General features: G+C 37.9%; 1 protein-coding gene across 1 annotated transcript; it reads right to left on the bottom strand.

The window, feature by feature from the left end:
• Positions 1–9,409: 9,409 nt before the first annotated feature.
• On the bottom strand, positions 9,410–11,674 carry LOC147634917 (uncharacterized). Its single transcript, XM_086804178.1, has 3 exons — positions 10,160–11,674; positions 9,880–10,045; positions 9,410–9,758 (listed from the first exon to the last, which is right to left on the bottom strand). The coding sequence occupies exons 1-3, from the start codon at positions 11,360–11,362 to the stop codon at positions 9,595–9,597; spliced, it is 1,533 nt and encodes a 510-aa protein (XP_086660304.1). The 5' UTR covers positions 11,363–11,674; the 3' UTR covers positions 9,410–9,594.
• Between the last annotated feature and the right edge of the window lie 10,232 nt (positions 11,675–21,906).

Genomic DNA, 21,906 nt, shown 5'->3' with positions numbered 1-21,906 from the left:
CTCATCCATGAACTCTTCAGTATCCTTAGCTTAAAAATTTTTCTTTGAATGATGAGAAACTTGTATGACATACCACCGTTTCTTGACAACCTAGTAAGAAGAACATGAAAAGAGCATTAATTATACATGCATAAGGATTCTATAATGGAACCTTGAATTTAATAGATTGAATGTAGGGCATAATAGGAAAATTCCTCAACACCTTTCTAGGAATCACTGAACCTTACAAGTCACTTCGGTAATGAGACTCACCACCCTTGGGACATTAGATCATATCTCTTTGAAGACCCCTAAATAGCACCCCATCATTGGCACATGCATGTATATGTTCATAGTCCATACCAAGCACCGTCACCACTCTCCTAGCATGCACCCTTGTATTTGGCATGTGGTTGTCCAGAGGAAGCATATTATTCATATGCCTACATATACAAAATATAACATGGCTTACTTTCAAAGATTATTTATAAAGTCCCTAATAAATTAAAAACCACAAAAGGCATGCACTTGGCGAAAGAGGCCTGTAACACTAGCATTGTTCTAGCCATACATGGTTTGTAAGTTGAGTAGCTCTAAGGTTGCACGAAGGGTTGTGTAAGTATACACAACCCCCTCGTATAGTGGAGTCCTCACCCACTTGTCATAATTATGCTTTGTCCCATGTAATTTTGACCTTCTCCTCTCTTTCTTTCTCAAAAAGTCGTCAAGATTCTCATCCATGGTGGCAAACCCTCCTCGACTTCATGTGACAATGATGGAGGCATTTTTTAATCACATGGGAGTTCTTCACTCATGACCTCATTCACACTAATATTATCTTGAAGGTCTCTAAATTCCCTCTAGAATCATCCACTCATGATAGATATTGAATTCCTCATTTTATGAACGATTCTCATCCTCATCTTCGTAATCACATAAATAACACAATCAGATGTGTACATGGTAGAAAAATATGACATATATACTCACCTAAGAATTTGGATGTCTTTGTGAATCGATCATAATCATGTATGTGCTCTATTGTGATTCATTACAAACGCATGATTTCTCCCTTGCATCACTCACATGGACACATGATATTTTGGTGTAACCACTCATGTCAACTTCTTATGGCTATCGAGTCATCCTTGGATGATGAAGGTGAGCCCCATGATTGATATGCACCTACAAAAAAGTCTTACATTAGATAAATCTAACCCTATTATTCTTTAGGGAATTCCCACCCATTAGGTTCGCTCAAGAAAATTTCTATTGGATTTGTTTGGATTCTTTTTCATAGTACATAGATATCAGCATGGCTATATCCACAAAAATAGCAAGACATATAGCCACATACTGGAAAAAATTGGATTCCCCCTTCTGCCCCCTGTCAAGGCCACGACATGTCCATCAAACTAAAACTACTTGTTCTTGCTTGGCTACACTTTGTCTCGTTCCTTCCTTGCTCTTCCATGAGCATATTGGTCTCTTCGACAAGCATGGTGCTTATTCACAAGGTATGTGTTATCCTCCCTTCTATGTTTTTTCAGTCCTCACAAGGTATGTTTTTTTCTATGTTCTTCTCCATTCCTCTCTCTCTCTCTCTCTCTCTCTCTATATATATATATATATATATATATATATATTAATTTAATATTTCTCTACTATTCTCACTTTCTCTATTTCTCTCACTATTCGTGTCCTTCTATATGCATAATCCCCTCTCTTATGATCATAAAAATTGCATCTATCTAATGAGAGGAAGCATGACAAGCTAAACCTTCAACTTGATCCTGAACACCATGTTGAATCCTCTATTTGATGCTTAACCTCAAGTTCTACCTTCAACATGAAGAAGCTTATCATGATGTTGAACATCAAGTTGAAGCTTCTATCTTGATTTATTGAAAAACATCTTTATGGTTAAGTTTTTATGTGAGCTTAAAGTTCATGTTTAATTGGAAGAGAGAGTGAGCAAGCCCAAGTGCAAGAGCATGAGTTTTTACAAACTCTTCAAAATTTTAAAGAGGAGCAAGTGCATGTACCTCCATTTGTGCCACCAAATTTTTATCTAGCCAAATCATCAATAAATAGTAAAGCAAAGAGGTGCAAATTAAGCCCAAAGTGTAAGTTATGTTATTTGTAACTTATTTGAATCAAACTTACTTGCAATATCCTTCAATACTTCGTTATTGTAGGCTACCCTAGATTTAGACCCCTTTGTAATAAGACAAAAGGTTAGGGGATTCTAGCACAAGGATGTGTCTATATCTCACTAAATCATGGGCCAAACATGAAAGTTTAGCAACACACAAAAAACAACATGCACATGGATACAAAATGTTTGAGAACTTACAAATCTGATGATCCAAGCTGCTTTACTCCTAAACCATATTTTATAGCACCATACTTCTCTAATTAAGAACAATGTGTTGCCTTTACTATGGGTAAGCTTCATTATCCTATGCTCTTTACATGCCTTCTTCCACTCATTTTTCACGCAATGGGCTACTAGACCTTTTCCTTCCCTCACGTTTCTCCTTATGTTTGTTTGACCTCCATTGTTGAGTATATTGATAATGTGGTGTGGTCTGCATCTCATCTCAAGAGCCAGCTAAAGAGTGGAGATGCCCTGAACAGTCTTTACATTAACACAAAATGACACACACAACAGCTTTTGTTTAATAAAGTTAGCTCTTTTATGCATAGCTCAAGAGAGCTTATGCATGCAAGAGAGCTTATGTGTTTCTCTCATACCTATGGAAAGAAATAATAAGCATGCTTATTGGCAAGTCAATGCATGTCAATAAGGAAAAAAAAGTTATAACAAAAGTTGTGGGAAAGTATGGGAGCTTACCTCAAGGTATGAATGAGCTTTCAAGAATCTTCACAACACACAAAATAAACCTACAAAGTAGAATAAAGTCTAGTTCATATTTAATAAAGTTAGTTGAAGAGATAAATTAGAAATAAAGTAGCCCTAATCTTATTCAAGAGGAGGATATGTGAGAAAAAGAAGTGTGTGAAGAAGAAGAGAAGGAGCAAGAACATGAGGTGACCCTATCTTTTGATTTCTTTTTGAGTGAATCGCATAATCTCTTCCACACTCGTCACACAAGTGGGGCGGTGACACAACTTATAAGGTCAGACCTTTTATTGATGTCAAGAGAAAATTCATTATTGGCAATGACTAGAATTAACAAATCTCATTCTCCTTGAACTTAAAAACTTCTTACACATCATGGAGAAAGATAGTGTCAGTGCCATTAATGAAGACCTTGCTTAAATGTCTAATCTACACATATGGGAATTCTTTTGGAAAAGGTCTATCTACATAGAAAATGAGTGGAAGAAGGCATGTAAAGAGCATAGGATAGTGAGGGGCTCACCCACAACAAAAGGCAACACATTTTCTTAATTATAGAAGTATGGTGCCATAAATATGATTTAGGAGGAAAGGCAACTTGGATCGTCGTATTTGTAAGATTTCATACATTTCGTATCCATGTATACATGTAGTTTCTTGTGTGTTGCTAAAATTTCATGTTGTATATGCATGTTTTGTTTCTTAAAATGCATGTTGGTAATTATTTGTAGGAATTGGCAGCTGTCATTCACCTCCCAAAGTGAATGGGAGAACAGATATCATAAGCACAATTAAGAAGATGAAACTTGGAAATGGTTAAAACAACAAGAAGTGGTAAACCAAGGAGGACATCCGATTGGGCCAAGGTAACTATGAGGTGAGACTAGTTGATCCTCATGGTTTTAATTTCTTTGAAGCTTTATATGAAAATGATATAGCACTAACTTGGGAATAGTTAAAACAACAAGGAGTGGTAACTGAGGAGGACGTTTGACGAGGCCAAGCCAACTATGAGGTGAGACTAGTTGATCCTCATGGTTTTAATTTCTTTGAAGAAGCTTTATATGAAAGTGATGTAGCATTAACTATGTATATTTTTCATTGTATGTAATGTAGGATGAGGATGAAGGTGGTGAAGATATATATACCTCATGGTGGGGAGGATGATGATATTGACAAAGACGAAGACAATGAAGGTTAGTTTGCTTCATAATTAGGACACTGTAATAGGACATAGGCCATGCTTTAACACTACATTGCTCTCTCAGATCCATGTAGCACTTCATTTTGTAACATCTTTTTGGGCTTATATGTATATGATATTCGTAACTTTTTGGGCTTTTATGTATATGCTATTCACAATATGATCAATGATAATTATGCCCTTTTTTAGGCTCTCAATGTTTGTTTTTTACGCTTGCATATGTAAATGTTTTCAATGTTCATTACATTTTTTTTTTTAAAGTAGCAGAATGGGGGAGTAACATCTCCCCCGTTCTTTTCCTTATTTTTTTGTGACAACTTGCATCTCGGCTATACATGAGGCTATATACGAGGCTATGCGTGTGGCTATACATGAGGAGTATACACACGGTTATAAACGAGGCTATATAAGATGCTATACATGAGGCTATATACGATGCTATACATGTGGCTATAATCGTACGCCCATAGCCACGTGTATAGCCACATCACACAATTTTCCACTTTTATATTTCCTTTGTCGTTGCACGACTATGTGTGCCTTCTCTTGTAGTGCCTTATAAACAAGTCTCTCTCAAAGGCCCAATCCAAGCACCACCAAGACTGCTATCATGATGAGTGTCATGCGACCAACAAACTACTTCACATGCTACATGGAATCATTGTAAGTGTTTTGCTAATTAGCATTAATATGGGAGTTATGCTATAGAGTGAGGAATGGTCAAAGGAAACTATTCTTGGGAGGAAGGCCAGTCTCGCCTCAGAAATTATCCTTCTTTTTGAAACATTCTATAGGCTGATGTGTCATTGTTGTAGTGTAAGCGTCTTAGTTATATTTGTTGACGTGTCAAGATCGTAGGTCTGGTCTATTCTTTAAAAAAGAGTTCAACGTTGTATCCTGCAGTTAGGAGCTTAAATTAACAAGTTACTTGCCATTGCGCTGCTATTTTCCAAGTTCAGTGTCGCATTTACCATCACTCAAAAATTTGACAAATCATTCAATCAATATTCTTTAACATTAGTTGTTTTTTTTATATTAAAAAGACCCCCCAAAAAAAAAAATTGGAAGTTGATTGAAACAAAACCATCATCCTGCCAAAGGATGATACCACTCAAGTCATTGCAAATGGAGTCATGGACTTCCAGTTAATGAGGCAAAAAGTCACATTTATGTCCACAAAGAAAAATAGGTGAGGTACAGGTTCGGGAAATTAATTTTACTGAGCCTTACATTAATCTTTTTCATCATGAAAACATGAATTGAAGAGGAAGTACAAGTTTTTTTTATAATAAAAAAATCTAAATATAACTAAATCTTGAAATTTTTCAGGAGGTGTTTTTTCCTTCTTCCCTGTTACTTTCTTCTCATCAACAATGAGTGTAGAATGCACAAGTACGTCTAAAACTATTGACTAAACTTCAAAGAGGGTATATATAATCCCTTCAAAATTATCTAAGATGTGAAATTGAAAGAGCCAAAACTAGCTAGGAGCTTAAATTAACATGTTGCAACTTGCCATTGCACTACCATTCAAAGTTGCTGAGTTTGGTGTTGCATTTCCTCATCTATGTTGTTACTCAAATAACAACAAAAGGCACATTTGAACCAAAGCCTAAAATTAACATATTGCAATTTGCCACTTGCCACTTGCCAGTGCACTACCATTAGTGTTGCATATACTCACCTGCATTGTTTATTGAAATAATGACAAAAGATACTCTTTAATCAAAGCCTAAAATTAGCATATTCAAAAATATAAAAAACAAAAAAATACTGCAATTTGCCACTCACAAGTGCACTACCATTAGTGTTGCATATACTCACCTGCATTGTTACTGACATAATGACAAAAGATACTCTTTAATCAAAGCCTAAAATTAGCATATTCAAAAATATAAAAAACAAAAAAATACAACACCGTTCGAGTAGGAAGATGTTGAAATTTTCAGAGTTGACTAAACAAAGGAACCCATACCTCCCCATTAACCTACCAGAAAGCAAAAAGCAAGACCAATAAATGGTATTGCAACCTTGTGAGAGAATCAACGTTAAATGAAAAAAAATGGTTTTTTCCCGCTCAAGAGAATGACCTTTAATAAGTGGGATTTTACAAGGCATGGAAGGCTAGAGATTTTTTGATGACATATGTGAGTAGACTTGGGTAAGAAAGCATATGCATTAGGTGTGTTGTGGGGGTGATAATGATAGTTTGTGTGTGTGTGTGTGTGTGTGTGAGAGAGAGAGAGAGAGAGAGAGAGAGAGAGAGAGATGTAACAATTATGCAAGTTTTATAGCTCTAATGGAGTGATTTGACATTTTGTTTTGTAAAGAAGTTGATTTTGAATGAAGCTTACACAATATTAATTTTTGATTTGTTAATATTTTGATTGTGTGGTTATCTCAACATTAGTTTGGAAAAAAGACTTAAAAGTGTCATTTGCATATTTGGATCATGATTATTACATATTAAAATGAACTTAGCATTTTTACTAAGAATAATAGCACCTCCATCATGCCAAATCTAGAATCAAATTTTCATCTTCATTGTCAGTGCTTAAGAGATATTTAAAAATGGATGGTGTAACCACGATATATGTTTGCCAATAACTTTCCCAGAATTTCTTAGTCATGTAGATTCAACATGGTCAAGGAATTTGTTTGGCAATGATTTTTTTTTTCAAAAATATTACCTTTTTTCAATCCTCACTAGAGGAATCTCTATGTAGCATGGTGTAATCATGATATATGATCAGCTTTTCTCATGCCAAAAATTATCCGTAATGCTAGGATAATGTAGATTGAGCATGCATAAGGAAATTATCAATTATATATTTTCATGAGAGAAATGCTTTTTTTCCCAAACCTACAAAATGACATTTTTATGTCTTATAGGGTTACCATACTAGTGTTAAACAAGAAGGTTTGTAGATGATATGATTTGCCTTGATAGATTGGAAGAAACTATTTGTTAGATTCTATTACAATTTTTGTAAAATATATATTATTCTTCTTTCTCTATATGTCAAAAAGTGAAGAATAGATAACCTTTGAATGTGTAGATTAATGACATAAAGATGATGATGACGTAAAAGATTAATGCCATTCAAATAGTAAAAAGTACATTTCAAAAGGTGGATTGAGTCAAAGAGTGAATAAGAACCATTCTTTTTGCAAGAAACTACATCCTTGCTACATTTTTTTCAACATTATCTATTGGTGTACCATATTCAGGCGAGCCCTTAATTAATTAATTAATTAGTGTCGAGCAAAAGATTTAATTTAGTCAAAAGCTAAGGTTTAATCATCATATTAATGTCTACACCTCTCTCAACATTCGTATTAATCTCCCTCTCGTCATTAGTCGGTCGCAAACATTAATATTCATATTAATCTCTCTCTCTCTCTCTCTCTCTCTCTCTCAGTGAGGCACAAAGCCTCACAGCCTTGGTTGGAGCTCCAAGTTTTATAGGCATCCAAGTAGAAGCTTCCAGACTCGGGCTCACCGACCACCTCAAGCGACCAATCCATGTTCAGGCTCATTAACCGCCCCTACAAACTTCACGATAGTTCCTCCAATTTTATATATATATATATATATATATATATATATATATATATATATATATAATGGCCCTCCCATTACCACATCAAGAGGGGAAGGCAATGTTGAATAATGTAACAAGATCTGGAGAGTGAGATGGAGTTCTAATGTTTGGAAGAAGAGATGGAAGTTGTTGTGGGAGAGTCAAATCCCAAGGAGGTTTCAAGTGTTTTTGTGGAGGATCGGCATGTGGGCCCTTTCTTTTGGATCTAAATTACTTTAAAAAAATATCTCTAGTGGATGTTGTCCCAGGTGCAGGTCTACAATGGAGGATGGCAAACATGCTTTTTGGGAGTGTCGAGCCATTAGAGGTGCTTGGACCAGGATTGCTAAATGGGTTGAGCAATGCTTGGGAATGCAAGCTTAATGGGGGGACTGGATTCTTGGCAAATGGTCCTTCAATGATAAAAATACAAGGCTATTATTTAACATAATTAGAGCATGCTGTTTGTGGAAAATTTAGAGCACTAGGAATGTTGTTTTACAGAAGGTCTCCCTTGTTGGTCTTGATGCATCAGTTGTAATGCATAAATGTGTTTGCATGTGCTAGTCTATATGTAATCTGAATAAGCTGAGAGGAGATGGGTTGGATCTACTCTTAGTGAATCTGCAAAGGAACATTACTTATTTATGTCTTACTCTAAATGGAACCTCAAGCATACGCCGGGGGCGGGGGGAGGGGGGGTTCCTAACCCTTGGCTTATTTTTTGCAAGAGAGATTGTGTGAACATACCTTTGTCGCATTAATAGAGAACCCAATGGGAACTAGACCCATAATAAAAATTTGATCAAAGAAAGGAGGCAATTTGGAAAAGCAATCCCCATGACATTGCACCACAGAAGCAATAATGGAGGCTTGCATTATGTTGGTTTATCAAATTTCTTGGGAGCAATCTAGCTTTTTGTTGGAGGAAGAGAGATAGTCTTTGCTATGTAAGCTCTTATATATAAATATATACTATTGATTAAAAAAACATTTATAAGGTTTTCACCTTTCACCTATACCAAGGTTCAAAAAACGTCAAAACGTTCAAGACCCATATTATTCTCGCTTTTCGAGAGTTTCTTAATTTTAATTTGCATGTGTTAAAAAACAGCTTGAAAACTCTTATGTCTATCTGTAAATTTTTTTTTAAAAAGAGAGCTTTACATTATCTTTGCTCTTGTTGATGAGGAGACACTTAACAACTAGGGAATCTAGCAAGTAGCCAAGATTTAAATGCTTCTAAAGTATATTTCGTCCTTCGTTTCGTTTAAAATCTTTGTGGGTGATGAGTTTCGAGTCTCTCATTTTGATAAGCATTTGTACGGAAAATACCGAAGCCATACAAATACAGAAGTAAACTTGTTTTTTTTTTAAACGAAATCAATATATTACCAAAAGAAAGGTAACTGTAAAGAAGCACATATAGAAATAAAACCGAGTACAGAAACTCCCAGCAATTCAATCCCTCTGTGACAAGCAGAAAATTATGAAAACTGCTATATATATACTATCTCACATTCTAGTATCGAGCACATCATGGGCCATGTTTCCCAAAACATCGCACACAAAGCGTAATTTTGTTGACGAATTGCAACGAAAGTGAGATCTTGTCGACAAAAATAGCACATCCCAAGGATTGGCATTTCCCGAAGGGTTGGCTTTAACCTTTAAAAAAAGCCTACCAGTGTAGTTAGTTTAAACTAATACTCCACGGTCCGCCCGTGATCACAAGCATGGGTGTATGGTCACAGCTTTGTCTGAAACAACGTCGACATTCTTCACATCAATTTCACCTTTTACATTAACTTGCAAGTAACGCTTTACTTGTGAAATCAAAAAAAAAGAGTTGGTGGGATTGAAATTGGGAAAGATGAAACCCTAAGCTGCCAATTAAAGAAGCCGATACAAAAAATGGCGGCTATAATGGTCGATAATAGTTAAAAATATATATACTTAGACTAGGCTGAAGCTGGGATTGATTGATAATCTTCAGGGGCTGCCCTTGAAAACAAGCCTCTCCGATAGGCCCAATATGATGCAACTACGATCACTCCGACCACCACCGCCACTGCTATCACGATCAGCGCCACGTAACCAGCGGCCAACCCACTGCTCCTGCTCCCTGCAATTACAGTAATCACTTTGCTAATAAGGATTAGCACGCTAATTTTTTACGCACGCACTCTTATAACTATGTTACTGTTTTCTGCATTAAAGTGTGTGCCAATTCGTCCTTGGCTTGCCTCGAGTAACGTAGACCGTATATGTCGACGACACGTAGCCGTCCGCAGTCACGTCGATAACTATGGATGTCGTCCCGCCGTACCCCGCCATTGCGATCTCAGAGCTGGCCACCCCACTTTCAACAGATATTGTGCCATTGATTGTAACGTTGTACCCTGCAGTTATCTAGAGGAGTACCAAATGCATTGATTAAAAAATAAAACATATCTTCCCACGTTGCGTGTTGCGTATATACAAAGTATTCGTTTACAAAATGTCCGCAAAAAATGCAGAAATTACCTCCCCTTGGGGTAAGTAGACGGTTACTGCAATCTCGGAAACGCTGCTGCCCACAGATGCGCTGTACGTGAAGACGGATTCGTTGAAGGTCGGGGTAAGAGTGCCGGAAGAGAGAACGATGTCGGAGAGGACGGCCTGGGAGGATGGGGGCGGGGGAGGGGGTGACGGGGGAGGAGGCGAAGGAGGGGTTGAAGAAGGCGGTGGAGGTGGAGGGGGTGAAGGAGGTGGCGGAAACGGCGGAGGAGGTGAAGAGGGAGGCGGGGGTGGAGGTGGTGAAGGGGGCGGCGGCGACGGAGGAGGTGGAGATGGAGGAGGGGGCGACGGAGGAGGTGGAGATGGAGGTGGGGGTGGCGACGGTGGAGGTGGAGGTGGAGATGGAGGAGGTGGCGACGGAGGAGGTGGAGGTGGAGATGGAGGAGGTGGCGACGGAGGAGGTGGAGGTGATGGAGGTGGGGGCGAAGGCGGTGGGGGTGACGGAGGTGGAGGTGGAGGTGATGGAGGAGGGGGGAACGGCGGTGGGGGTGACGGAGGTGGAGGTGATGGAGGAGGGGGGGACGGCGGTGGGGGTGATGGAGGTGGTGGACGCGATGATGAAGGGGGCGGTGGTGGCGACGGAGGGGGTGGTGGCGATGGCGGGGGAGGTGAAGGCGGTGGGGGCGAAGGCGGTGGGGGCGACGGAGGGGGAGGTGGCGATGGCGGGGGAGGTGAAGGCGGTGGTGGCGACGGAGGGGGAGGTGGCGATGGCGGGGGAGGCGGCGATGGCGGGGGAGGCGAAGGCGGTGGGGGCGAAGGAGGGGGAGGCGAAGGAGGGGGTGGTGGCGAAGGCGGTGGGGGTGATGACGGGGGTGGAGGGGAAGGAGGGGGTGGTGGCGATGGCGGGGGAGGCGAAGGTGGTGGGGGCGATGGAGGTGGTGGCGATGGAGGGGGTGGCGATGGAGGCGGTGGGGGTGATGACGGGGGTGGAGGGGAAGGAGGGGGCGGGGGGGGAGAAGGAGGGGGCGGTGACGGAGGAGGAGGCGACGCCTGCTGCAGTACTCCACCTCCACCGTGTGACAGCAATAACTCCGTCAGCCCGTCTCCATAGTCGAACAGGCTTTCGCCTCCACTCCCTTCTAACCGCAACTCCCCGTCATCATCAGCAAGGGAGGTATAAGCCAAACCCAACGAGAACAGCAGAAAAACACAGAGAATCCATCTCCCCATATCAGAAGGGGCGGCCGACGAAGGGCCTGCAAGCGGCGCGCGCGCTCTACGCACTCTAACAGAAAGCCTTATTTTTCATCTTACGCAAGCTCTGTCCACCCACCATAGCTAAGACCAAGAAAATGCACCAGTCGGTATTCTTATGGAAGCCAGCAAAAGAAAAGAAAAAGCGACAGTAAAAGAAAGACTCGATGCCTTTGCATGGGAATCGGACAATTCGTCACGAGTGTTCATCAACGGCTTCTAACTCCTGATTTGAAGCCCATCACTCTCATCATTTCAATTTCAAGCTGCCTTTCATGACCCTTGCATGACCTTTTACGGCCTTGTGAAAACAAGAAGCACGTTCATTCCTCGAGAGAACCCTACACATGGCCTTGTGGAAACAAGAAGCACGTCATTCCTCAAGAGCACCCTACACGTTTTGTGCCTCAAAAACTCTCCAAGGACTATCTGCCGTAGAGAGAGTTGTCTCTCAATTGGGTCCCTCAAGGCACTACATACATTACATATAACATATTTTTTAAAAAATAAAGTGCCTTTCAACAAAGTTGTAAATCACCAGCAGTGCGGTAGAGCAATTGGTGAAGCGTGTGTGTGTGTTTGGGGCAAGGTCTCGTGATCAAGTCTTACGTCCAGTTCTCATCCGTCGTAAGGACACCGCTTGGTACAAATAAAAATCTTGCATTAAAAAAAATAAAATAAAAACAAAGTTGTAAATTTCGTTTCGTAGTTACAAAAACATATTAACAAAGATGAAAGCAAAACGGAAGATGGTGATAGAACTTACCTGAGACAAAATAGGAAGTACAAACCTATCCTTTGTGGAAGCAGCCCTAACACGTGAAGGATTTGCCATATGCATACACTCATCATTACAATAGTTTATCTCTTTAGTCTTATTATGATCGATCTAGATAACTCATCAATCGTACCCAATGTTTGGGAAACAAAACATACACACTTGCTTATTTTCAGATAGGGTCCTAAGTCCAGCTTATGGGAATAAGGGATTTCACCCTGCTTTCTACACACACATACACACCCGAGTACCACAAGGAGGTACCACCCTTCTAAACAATGACAACTTTTGAAGGCAGTGGGCAAGTCACGGGAGACGAGCCTCGCAAGTGAGTCGCTTGGCCAATTGAAGTAACCATCATGTGTAGTTGTTAGTGATCGAGATCGCAATTGAGTCGCGATTTTTGATGTTCATGGGGCAACCACTATTCTTGATCTAAAGCATCGGGCTTGAGGGGCAAGCATAGCACATTGTTGTCACCCTAGGATCATCAATGATGAGGTGGAGATGCCCAGATGATGTAGCAATGACTAATGTGTGGGAGGGAGACCCACATGCCCACCTACATGCGAACACACATTAGGAAAGGTGAACCCAAGAGGATTCAAGCTCAGAAACTCTCGAATGAGAAACCCGAGCTGCTCTACTGCCCTGGGGATATACACACTCCCTTTTCACTCTTGATGAAGCCAAAAAATTTGAAGAAAATAGCCATAATTTTTAAAAAATTTACACTATTATTGTATTTTCTACAATTGGATCGATTCATTTCATAAGTCAATATTAGATGAAATGGGAAAAATCCCATTCACATTAAAAACATGGGCATGTGGTAAACTTTCAAAAGCTTTTATCAAAACCCCCTCATATGGCATATCATTGGAAAAAAGTGCTTGAGGAGTAGAATCTAAATCTTCGATCTTTGACAAATTTGGAGTTTGTATGTTTAAGATATAGCAAGAACAAGATTAAAGTGACATTCCCAAAATGCAGGATTTTTCCCATTTTATCTAATATTGAAATTCATCTCTTAATCAACTATTCTATATATTTTTTCAAGGTGATGCACCTATTTCGTGAGCTCTGATCCTACTTGGTAAGTACTTTGAAAGCTATTATGTAGGATAAAAGCTTTACTTGCTTTAAATCTGTGGCAAAGAAATTCTCTAAAGTACATTACTAAGATTTCAAGACAAACATACCCATTTGTAAACTTTTATTACACCATTATATTTTCAAAACCACAAACTTGTACTAATAGGAATGCTTTAATGAAACTCTAATATTGTTACATACTTAGGTACTCATGGGCAAGACAAAGTGTTATCTTACACCTATCACCACATCCAACTTGGGTCTAAAAGATAATATATTTAACATTCACTTAGTAAAATAAAAAACATTACCATGAATCTTGTGTTTGTAACTTGATGCTCGATGGAGAGTAATAGAAAAGAATAATGTGATACTTGCATATTAGCATTACCCATATTCAACATCATACATGATTGAGAAGTGATTTGTGGGTGAGAGTTTGTTCTTTTTTCATTCGAGGTTGTATCATTTCATTTTATCATGTGGGTGCATTCGAACCTAGCACCTCCACAATGAGAGAGTCATGGGTGCTACTATTGGGATAAGCCCACCAAGAAGCTTTTTTTTTTGCACTCTTGAAGTGTATCTCAAAATTGACAAAGATCTTATACACGTTGACACTTGCGTACACCCTAATAATCTTATGTACACAGACATGGGTGCTACGATGAGAGAGGCATGGGCTCTCCACACGAAGCATATTTTTTTGCATCTCTTGAAGTGTATCTCAAAATTGACGAAGATTTTATATACATTGACACTTGCATAGACCCTAAGAATCTTATGCACATAGACATTTACATACATAGATACACTTCATTCTCAACTTTGTCACCACCTTAAATGTCTATGCTAATGTACCACCAAACATTGTCATTGCATTGATTTTGTTTGGTTTATCATCTTAATTATGATTATTTATAGAAGTATGTCAAAGAGGAAGATATCTCAACACCATAAACTTTTTCTTATAATTGAGCTTGTACACATGAATAAAGAATTCATCAAGGTGTATACACTTGCATTTAGTATATGACTACATTAAGGGGGATATGATGTCAAAAAGGGTCTCATAAGGAGATTATTATTGATTTTAGAAAAGCGATAAGAGTCCAAAAAAGGGGGGAGGTGGACCCCCTTACTCCTTACTTTTCCACCTATATATTCACTCTTACTCCCCCTAGTTTTCTGCACCCACATTCACCACTACCCCTCCCTACTTTCCTCCCCTACCCCATACCCTTCCTTATCCTCTTGCCCCCTAGGCACTTTAAATTCCCCTTATCTTTTTTCTAACTTTTTTTGCCCTCTTGATTATTTTTTCATGTGTGGGGCCTCTACCTTAGCAACTCATTCAAAAAGTGACCCTAAATCTACCCCCACCCACCTCCACTAAAAAGTATTACTTGAGTCTCCCAAAGTCCCCCCCCCCCCCCCCCCTCAAGCTTGTGTATGATCAAAACTTGGACATTTTTTATATGCATTTCCAATAACAATATCTAAAGTCTCCTCTCTAACTCTACAACTCTCAATAACATCAACAACAATCCAAAATGCTCCATTGATCTACTCTCTCTAGTGTTGCATATTGAAATGGAGTGATAATAAAGCTGAGATGAGGACAATCACCATGGATTAATACAATATTAAGAGATCTCATATAATGGCCATGATGCCTAAGTGATTTAACCTCCCACAAAGAGGATGGAAATAGCCTTCCACAAGCCAAGTATAAAAGCCAAGAGGCTCCAAGAGTCAAGACATGACCAATATCCCAAAGATGGCAAAAGGTGTCAAAATGATATAATAGTAGTCCATGAGGCCCCTTTTATACTTGAGCCCATGACCAAGGTCCTAAGCCTAATCTAAAGTTGTTGCTTCATTACAAACCATCCCCTCTTATAATGATTTTGTCCTCGAAATCAAAGAACGATCATGCAAAAATAAAATATATACAAAAGGCTATATGAAAGCCAAAAATCATGACCAAGGCACTGCCATGGAGGACCCAAATACCATGGGCCACGGTTGGAATTTTTTGCCATTTGGCACTCAAAGCATTCTAGCTCTACGATGTGGTCTAGGTAGAATACAGCTCTACCACGTGGTAGAGCAAGATCAAATGCAATTCTAGCTCCTTGGTTCTTGTCATGTGAAGTAGGTCTCTTCTTGGAGTAATTGGTTTTGTCGATGTGTATCTCATCATTTTATGGTAGAAATACCCTGATGATCCCTAGATTGGTATGATGCAAGGTAAAAAATAAGATGCATCCATGAATATATACGTGTAGGTGGCTTGGTGATTATTCATCCTATATAAATCTAAAATTATAGAAAATGGAGCGAATGTTTCAAAAAATGTCCTAAAATGTCCAAAATTGGGTGAATATATTCTAAAACCCTTCAAAATGGCCAAAATTTGGGCGAATCTTTTGAGATATCATGTGATTATTTTTGCAAAAAAGCCCCCAAAAAATAGCCAATTGGCGAAGATTAGTCCCTATTTTTTTCCTTAGCATGATGAGATGTTGATGTTATTGGCAGAGGGAAATTTTTTCCCTAATCCTACATGGGATCAAGCAGAAACAATTTTCAATAAGGAGAAAAACTTTCATGATGATTGTAGCTCCCAAGACAAATTATACAAGACAATTATGGATGATATTCTTAGAAGGTGTGTTTATGTGTGTTCCATCACATAAACACTAAGTTGTCTTAGCAAAACTCCAAAGGGAAATAGAGTTGGTAGAATACTTTTGAAGTAAACGCCACCATGTTTACACAAGAGAAGCTTAAAGTAAGGGAAACACATAATTGGCAATCCAGGTTTTTATTGACACTATGATGCTTTTTTGTATTTGACAATTTAGTTTCAATATTGTCAACATCAAAGTTTTATGTCTTATAGTTATGGGTTTATGATGTTTTAATTTATGATGCTTTGATTACTTTGTATGATGTTTTGATTTATGGTGCCCTAATTAATTTATCCTTTAATTGTCTCTATCCACAATGTTTTATGGTGTCTCTTGTGCTTTTTGATTGTCTATGATAATGTTGCAAAAAGTTATTGATCACATGTTAACCAATTTCTAGGTTTAACAAAATCTACCGCCATTATCATATATCAAGGAATTAAGGTAAATACACCAAAATCTCATATATTCAAGATATGAAGCAATGGTGTCCAAATCCACAACTTGGACATGCACCCGTAATGGTCCGATGGAATACTGGCATACCAGTTTTACGCACACCCGTTGCAAGGCAGGATAGATATGTGCCTCCACATATGCTAGAGTGACAGGTGTTCAGAGTGATCCGCATGCATTGGGGAGATCTCAAAGGGTCAGGTATCCAGTTGGTGACAGGTCGACATATCATGACTTTGCTATGCATTACGCATATATGACCTCTTTGGTGAAGCATGTGGAACCTACATGCTATACAGAAGCTATTGGGAAGCATGCATGGGAGAAGGCAATGGATGTTGAGATGGGCGCATTGGTTCATAAATGAAACTTGGGATTTGGTTGCCTTACCACAAGGCAAAAATGTCATTGGAACACCATATTGGGGAATTTGGGAATTTCCTAAGTCCCACTTTGAGAAATAGACCTATTTTTTGTGCATTTTGTATAGAAATATTTGTATTTTTATAGCCAAACCTAAAAGTTTGCGTTATCTATGAGAATAAAGCAAATTAAATGTTAAAAAAATAACTAGAAAACTATAGAGTATGTGTGTTTTCCTAAGGAATTTCTCCTTTACTTCACTTTATATTAATACATGATGCTTGGACATCAATGCATTCTCTCTCTCTCTCTCTCTCTCTCTCTCTCTCTCTCCAACCCTTGACCTTTGACTACATATGCATAGTCGCCATACAATATAATAGTATGGTTATAATTCTGGTTAGCTCTTTCTAGTAAGTTGGAAAGAATATGTATGTGTGGTTAATAGTCTCGAAAAGAAAATCCCAAAAAATATTACTTAGAATCATTTGAGATCAAAGCACACTATATTCTTTTTGTCTATATTTGTGCTGAATGTTTCTAAGTTGGAAAAAGGAAAGGATGAGGGTCTCTCGTTGATGATGAAGCTAAGCAATCTCCCACCTAGACCACTCTCAATGATGAAAGTAGTCAAATATCCCCTAGGGTCAAAAGTATAGTGTAAGAAGCCAAAGTCGATGACGAGGTTAGGTATGAATCCTCTTGGGTCAAATGGATAAATGAAGTATACATCATGAACCCTTAAATCCAATGTGACAATAGCTCCTGGTCCAGAAGTAAAGCTCAAGTCTAAGGAATAGCTCATAAGCCCATTCTCGTGACTAAAACATGAAACTAACATCTAGGGTATCCACCAAATGGAAGCAAAACTAACATCTAGGGTATCCACCAAATGGAAGCAAAACTTCTAACTCAAATGTCAAATGGCCCATGTATATCAAGGCCAAGAGATGTCACAAGTGCATCAGAATGGTATGCCATGTAATCAACTACCTTACATCCCAAGTGGCATATGATGCAACTGAAGATAAATGTCTCAGCTCCAAAGAAACACATCTCAAAGTCAGGATCGTGCAAAAACTCATGTTAATCAATGCCATCATCCACTATAGCATAGCTCAAATCATTTGGGACATGATCCATTGCATCAACGTGTGTATAGGCACGATCCAAACATGCTCTCATGTGTGTGAAACTTTGTGCATATGTGTGGTCCCCCAAAGCAAAGACATGATCAATAGGATCACCATGAGCATCATCATCACTAAATACTGACAAAGTATCTACACATGAAAGATGAGTGGTATCCTCCATAAAATCACTATTCCCAAAATCTCAAATATCACTAAGGTCATCCTCATAGGTTGGGCCTATCTTCATCAACACTGGATCTAAGAAAATGTCGAAATCAAATATAAAGCTATCTAGATCCATATGCACAATCCTACCTCTCTCCTACTGGGTCTAGCTTGAGAAAAATCATCACTACTCTCATGTACTATCCCTAGCTGCTCAAATAAAAGAACTCTATCCACATGAACACTGCCAGGAATGTTATGAATGCGAAGAGTAGTGGTTGTATCAGCGATATCTCCACAAATAGAAATCCTAGAAGAATAACCTCATGCATCTAGCACTAGGAACTCAGGTCTATGCTCATAGGTGTCTCTTTCACCAATATGCAGAGTATTATGAACCTCAAGTGTGCTAATGGATACATCACTAATCAAATACACACTATCCTCTAGAATGTCACCACGATCAACTAGAGTGTCCACATGATCTGTAAGAAAGACGATGGGCATAGAAGTGTTGATGCTTGATATGCTCACCACCATCTCTACCCTCACGATCATGCCCACATGATCTGACTCACACGCATCACTATCACATCCACATCATTATGTGCATACTTGTTAGTGGCATCATGTGCACGTATATCACCATGATCATGTGCATGTGTGTAATATAACATCATCCTCATCATAATACAATGAAGGATTCAGTCTAAGTAAATCAAAGTCAATGAGATGATGGCTAGTCGATGTTGTGGGTGAGTCGTAGAAGCTATCGAGGCCCATGCGAACACCACTGCAATAGCGGCCAAGATGTAAGCATTCTTGGTACGCATCCTCCAAGGATCCAATCCTCTCATGCCATAACTCACAAAATATATCTCATGAATGATCACCATGATCATAATCACCCCATATAATCATCTATGGCCATATCACAAACATCATCATCATCCTCAGAAGTATCCATGTCGGTGTAGTCCATGTCCTTTCATCAGAAACATAATCATGACATCGAAGCGAGAGTGTGAACACTGTTGCAGACAAAATAGGTAATATTTCCTGAAAACAAGAAACATTTGGCATCTTTCAAAGATTCCATAAAAAAAGTTCAAATTTTTATCTTTTTAAAAAGTTGTCTACACATGTGTACAATACTGCCAAAAAATGACAATATTTTGGACACTTTACATGTTTCTTACAAAAATTGACATGGAAAAAAAGACTTAGTTTTACTTACTTTTTGAGATTATAATTGCAAATCTAACAATAAGTTTGCAAAAAACATGCCAAAATAGAGACAATGTTTATTATTTCCATCTTCAATCCATTAAAAAATGATACAACTGTAAAAAGAAGCTATTTTCTAAACATATAGCTTATGGCATAGTTATGGTTTCTCATAATCATTGCTACACCATCACTAGTTGATGTGCTTTTCCCTGAGAAGGTAGACGAGACATCCTCTTCTTCACTATCCACAAATACATTTTTTTTCTTCTATGTGTACACTTGAAGCTTAGACTCCTTGGGTCATCTTCCATGTTAGTATGATTGAGGATGTGCTACAGATTGCAACTATAAAAAACTATTTATATGATTATATTACAAAAGCGTTATCTTGATACAACTAATTATCTTAATATAAAACCCTATTTTGGCTCTTGATGAGAGTAGTATTAAAATCTATTTTGAAGCTCTTGAGTATCACAATTTCTTAATTAATAATATATACTTTTTTAAAAAGAGTTCGTTACGTATAGATGAATTTTAAAATATCATGATTAAGCTATTTAATAGTTCTCTAATTTCGTAAAATAATTACACACTCATGTTTAAAGAAGATGTGTCCTTGATGTGAAAAAGGGGTTCAAATGGTAATTTTAGTTATTAAATGAGTTTAGAAAGCATGAAAAAGCTCGCTTTAAGAAAAAAAAAAGTTTATACTTTCCAAAATACTTTTTTTGTAAAATATCAAGCAAGGACATAGGTTCGCATCCTACTGGTTACTACACATGGTAAGGATGTTTTAGCTATAACATTTGCGGCCAACTTAATGCTGAGTAAGAAATTCTCAACTAAGAGTTGATGTTTTTCATAAACTTGATACAAAACATCAACTTTTATGAAAATTTGATATTTTACATCAAGTTGATGTAAAACATCAACTTTATGTGCAAATGTTCATGAGATAATGGCTATCTGGATCAAACATCAACATATGCATGCTATGAAAATCTTTTTTCTTTGTACACAAAGACAATACCGCGAGCGAAGATTATATCTCTCAGCATCCTTCACATGTCCTCCAAATAATTATAACCAGAGTTCATTCTACACTACCCTTAGACATACCATCTCTCAACATCCTTCACATCTACTCTAAATAATTATAACTAGAGCTCATTCCTACACTACTCTTAGATATACCATCACCTACGTTCATGATAATGGCTATCTGGATCAAACGTCAACATATGCATGCTATGAATTTTTACCACCACCACATATGTACATGATATACGCTACAATTTCTTCCCTCCACCCTTATCCACATTGCATAACAAAAATTTCCTTCATGAAAATAAATGCCTATGTGGGTTGAAATTTACACCCATAGGCTATACAATGTCTGCCTCTAAGATTATCCTACCGAAAAAATATTTTAATTTTTTACTCTTTTAACATGCTTAGGTTTACTCAGAGCCTCCATAGTTACCATCTTCTACATATATATATGAATAGAAGTGTACCTTTGCACACCTATAAGTTGACCTCTTTCAACTATTAGCATTGGTTGTATATCATGCCCACTATCTGCTTATAAATAATAGAGCAAATAATTATGTCATGCAAACTGTCAAGGTAAGTATATACTAAAGACTTTGCTATTTGGGTCTAGAAATAGACTCAAGGATATCTGTAGAATTTCTAATAAATTATGGAGCTTATATTGTTATGTATTCTAATGTTTTTTGAGTGCTTGTCAAATAATGGGCATATTTATGCATGGTGATAGAATTTGTCCCAAGACAGTGCATTAAAAATAAGTTTTCAAAAAACATGCCAAAATAGAGACAATGTTTATTATTTCCATCTTCAATCCATTAAAAATGATACAACTGTAAAAAGAAGCTATTTTCTAAATATATAGCTTATGGCATAGTTATGGTTTCTCATAATCATTGCTACACCATCACTAGTTGATGTGCTTTTCCCTGAGAAGGTAGACGAGACATCCTCTTCTTCACTATCCACGAATACATTTTTTTTCTTCTATGTGTACACTTGAAGCTTAGACTCCTTGGGTCGTCTTCCATGTTAGCATGATTGAGGATGTGCTAGAGAGTGTAACTATAAAAAACTATTTATATGATTATATTACAAAAGCGTTATCTTGATACGACTAATTATCTTAATTATAAAACCCTATTTTGGCTCTTGATGAGAGTAGTATTAAAATCCATTTTGAAGCTCTTGAGTATCACAATTTCTTAATTCATAATATATACTTTTTTTAAAAAGAGTTCGTTACGTATAGATGAATTTTAAAATATCATGATTAAGCTATTTGAAAGTTGTCTAATTTTGTAAAATAATTACACACTCGTTTAAAGAAGATGTGTCCTTGATGTGACAAAAGGGGTTCAAATGGTAATTTTAGTTATTAAATAAGTTTAGAAAGCATGAAAAAGCTCGCTTTAAGAAAAAAAAAAGTTTTTTCTTTTCCTTAATACTTTTTTTGTAAAATATCAAGCTGGGACTTAGGTTCGAATCCTACTGGTTACTACACATATTAAGGATGTTTTAGCTACAACATTTGCAGCCAACTTAATG

The sequence above is a fragment of the Cibotium barometz genome, chromosome 10, assembly GCF_041138505.1.
Source record: "Cibotium barometz isolate CiBa-2024 chromosome 10, ASM4113850v1, whole genome shotgun sequence".
NCBI classification, from domain to species: Eukaryota; Viridiplantae; Streptophyta; class Polypodiopsida; order Cyatheales; family Cibotiaceae; genus Cibotium; species Cibotium barometz.
The sequence above is the reverse complement of the archived record's forward strand: the minus strand, read 5'-3'. Positions and strand labels throughout refer to the sequence as shown.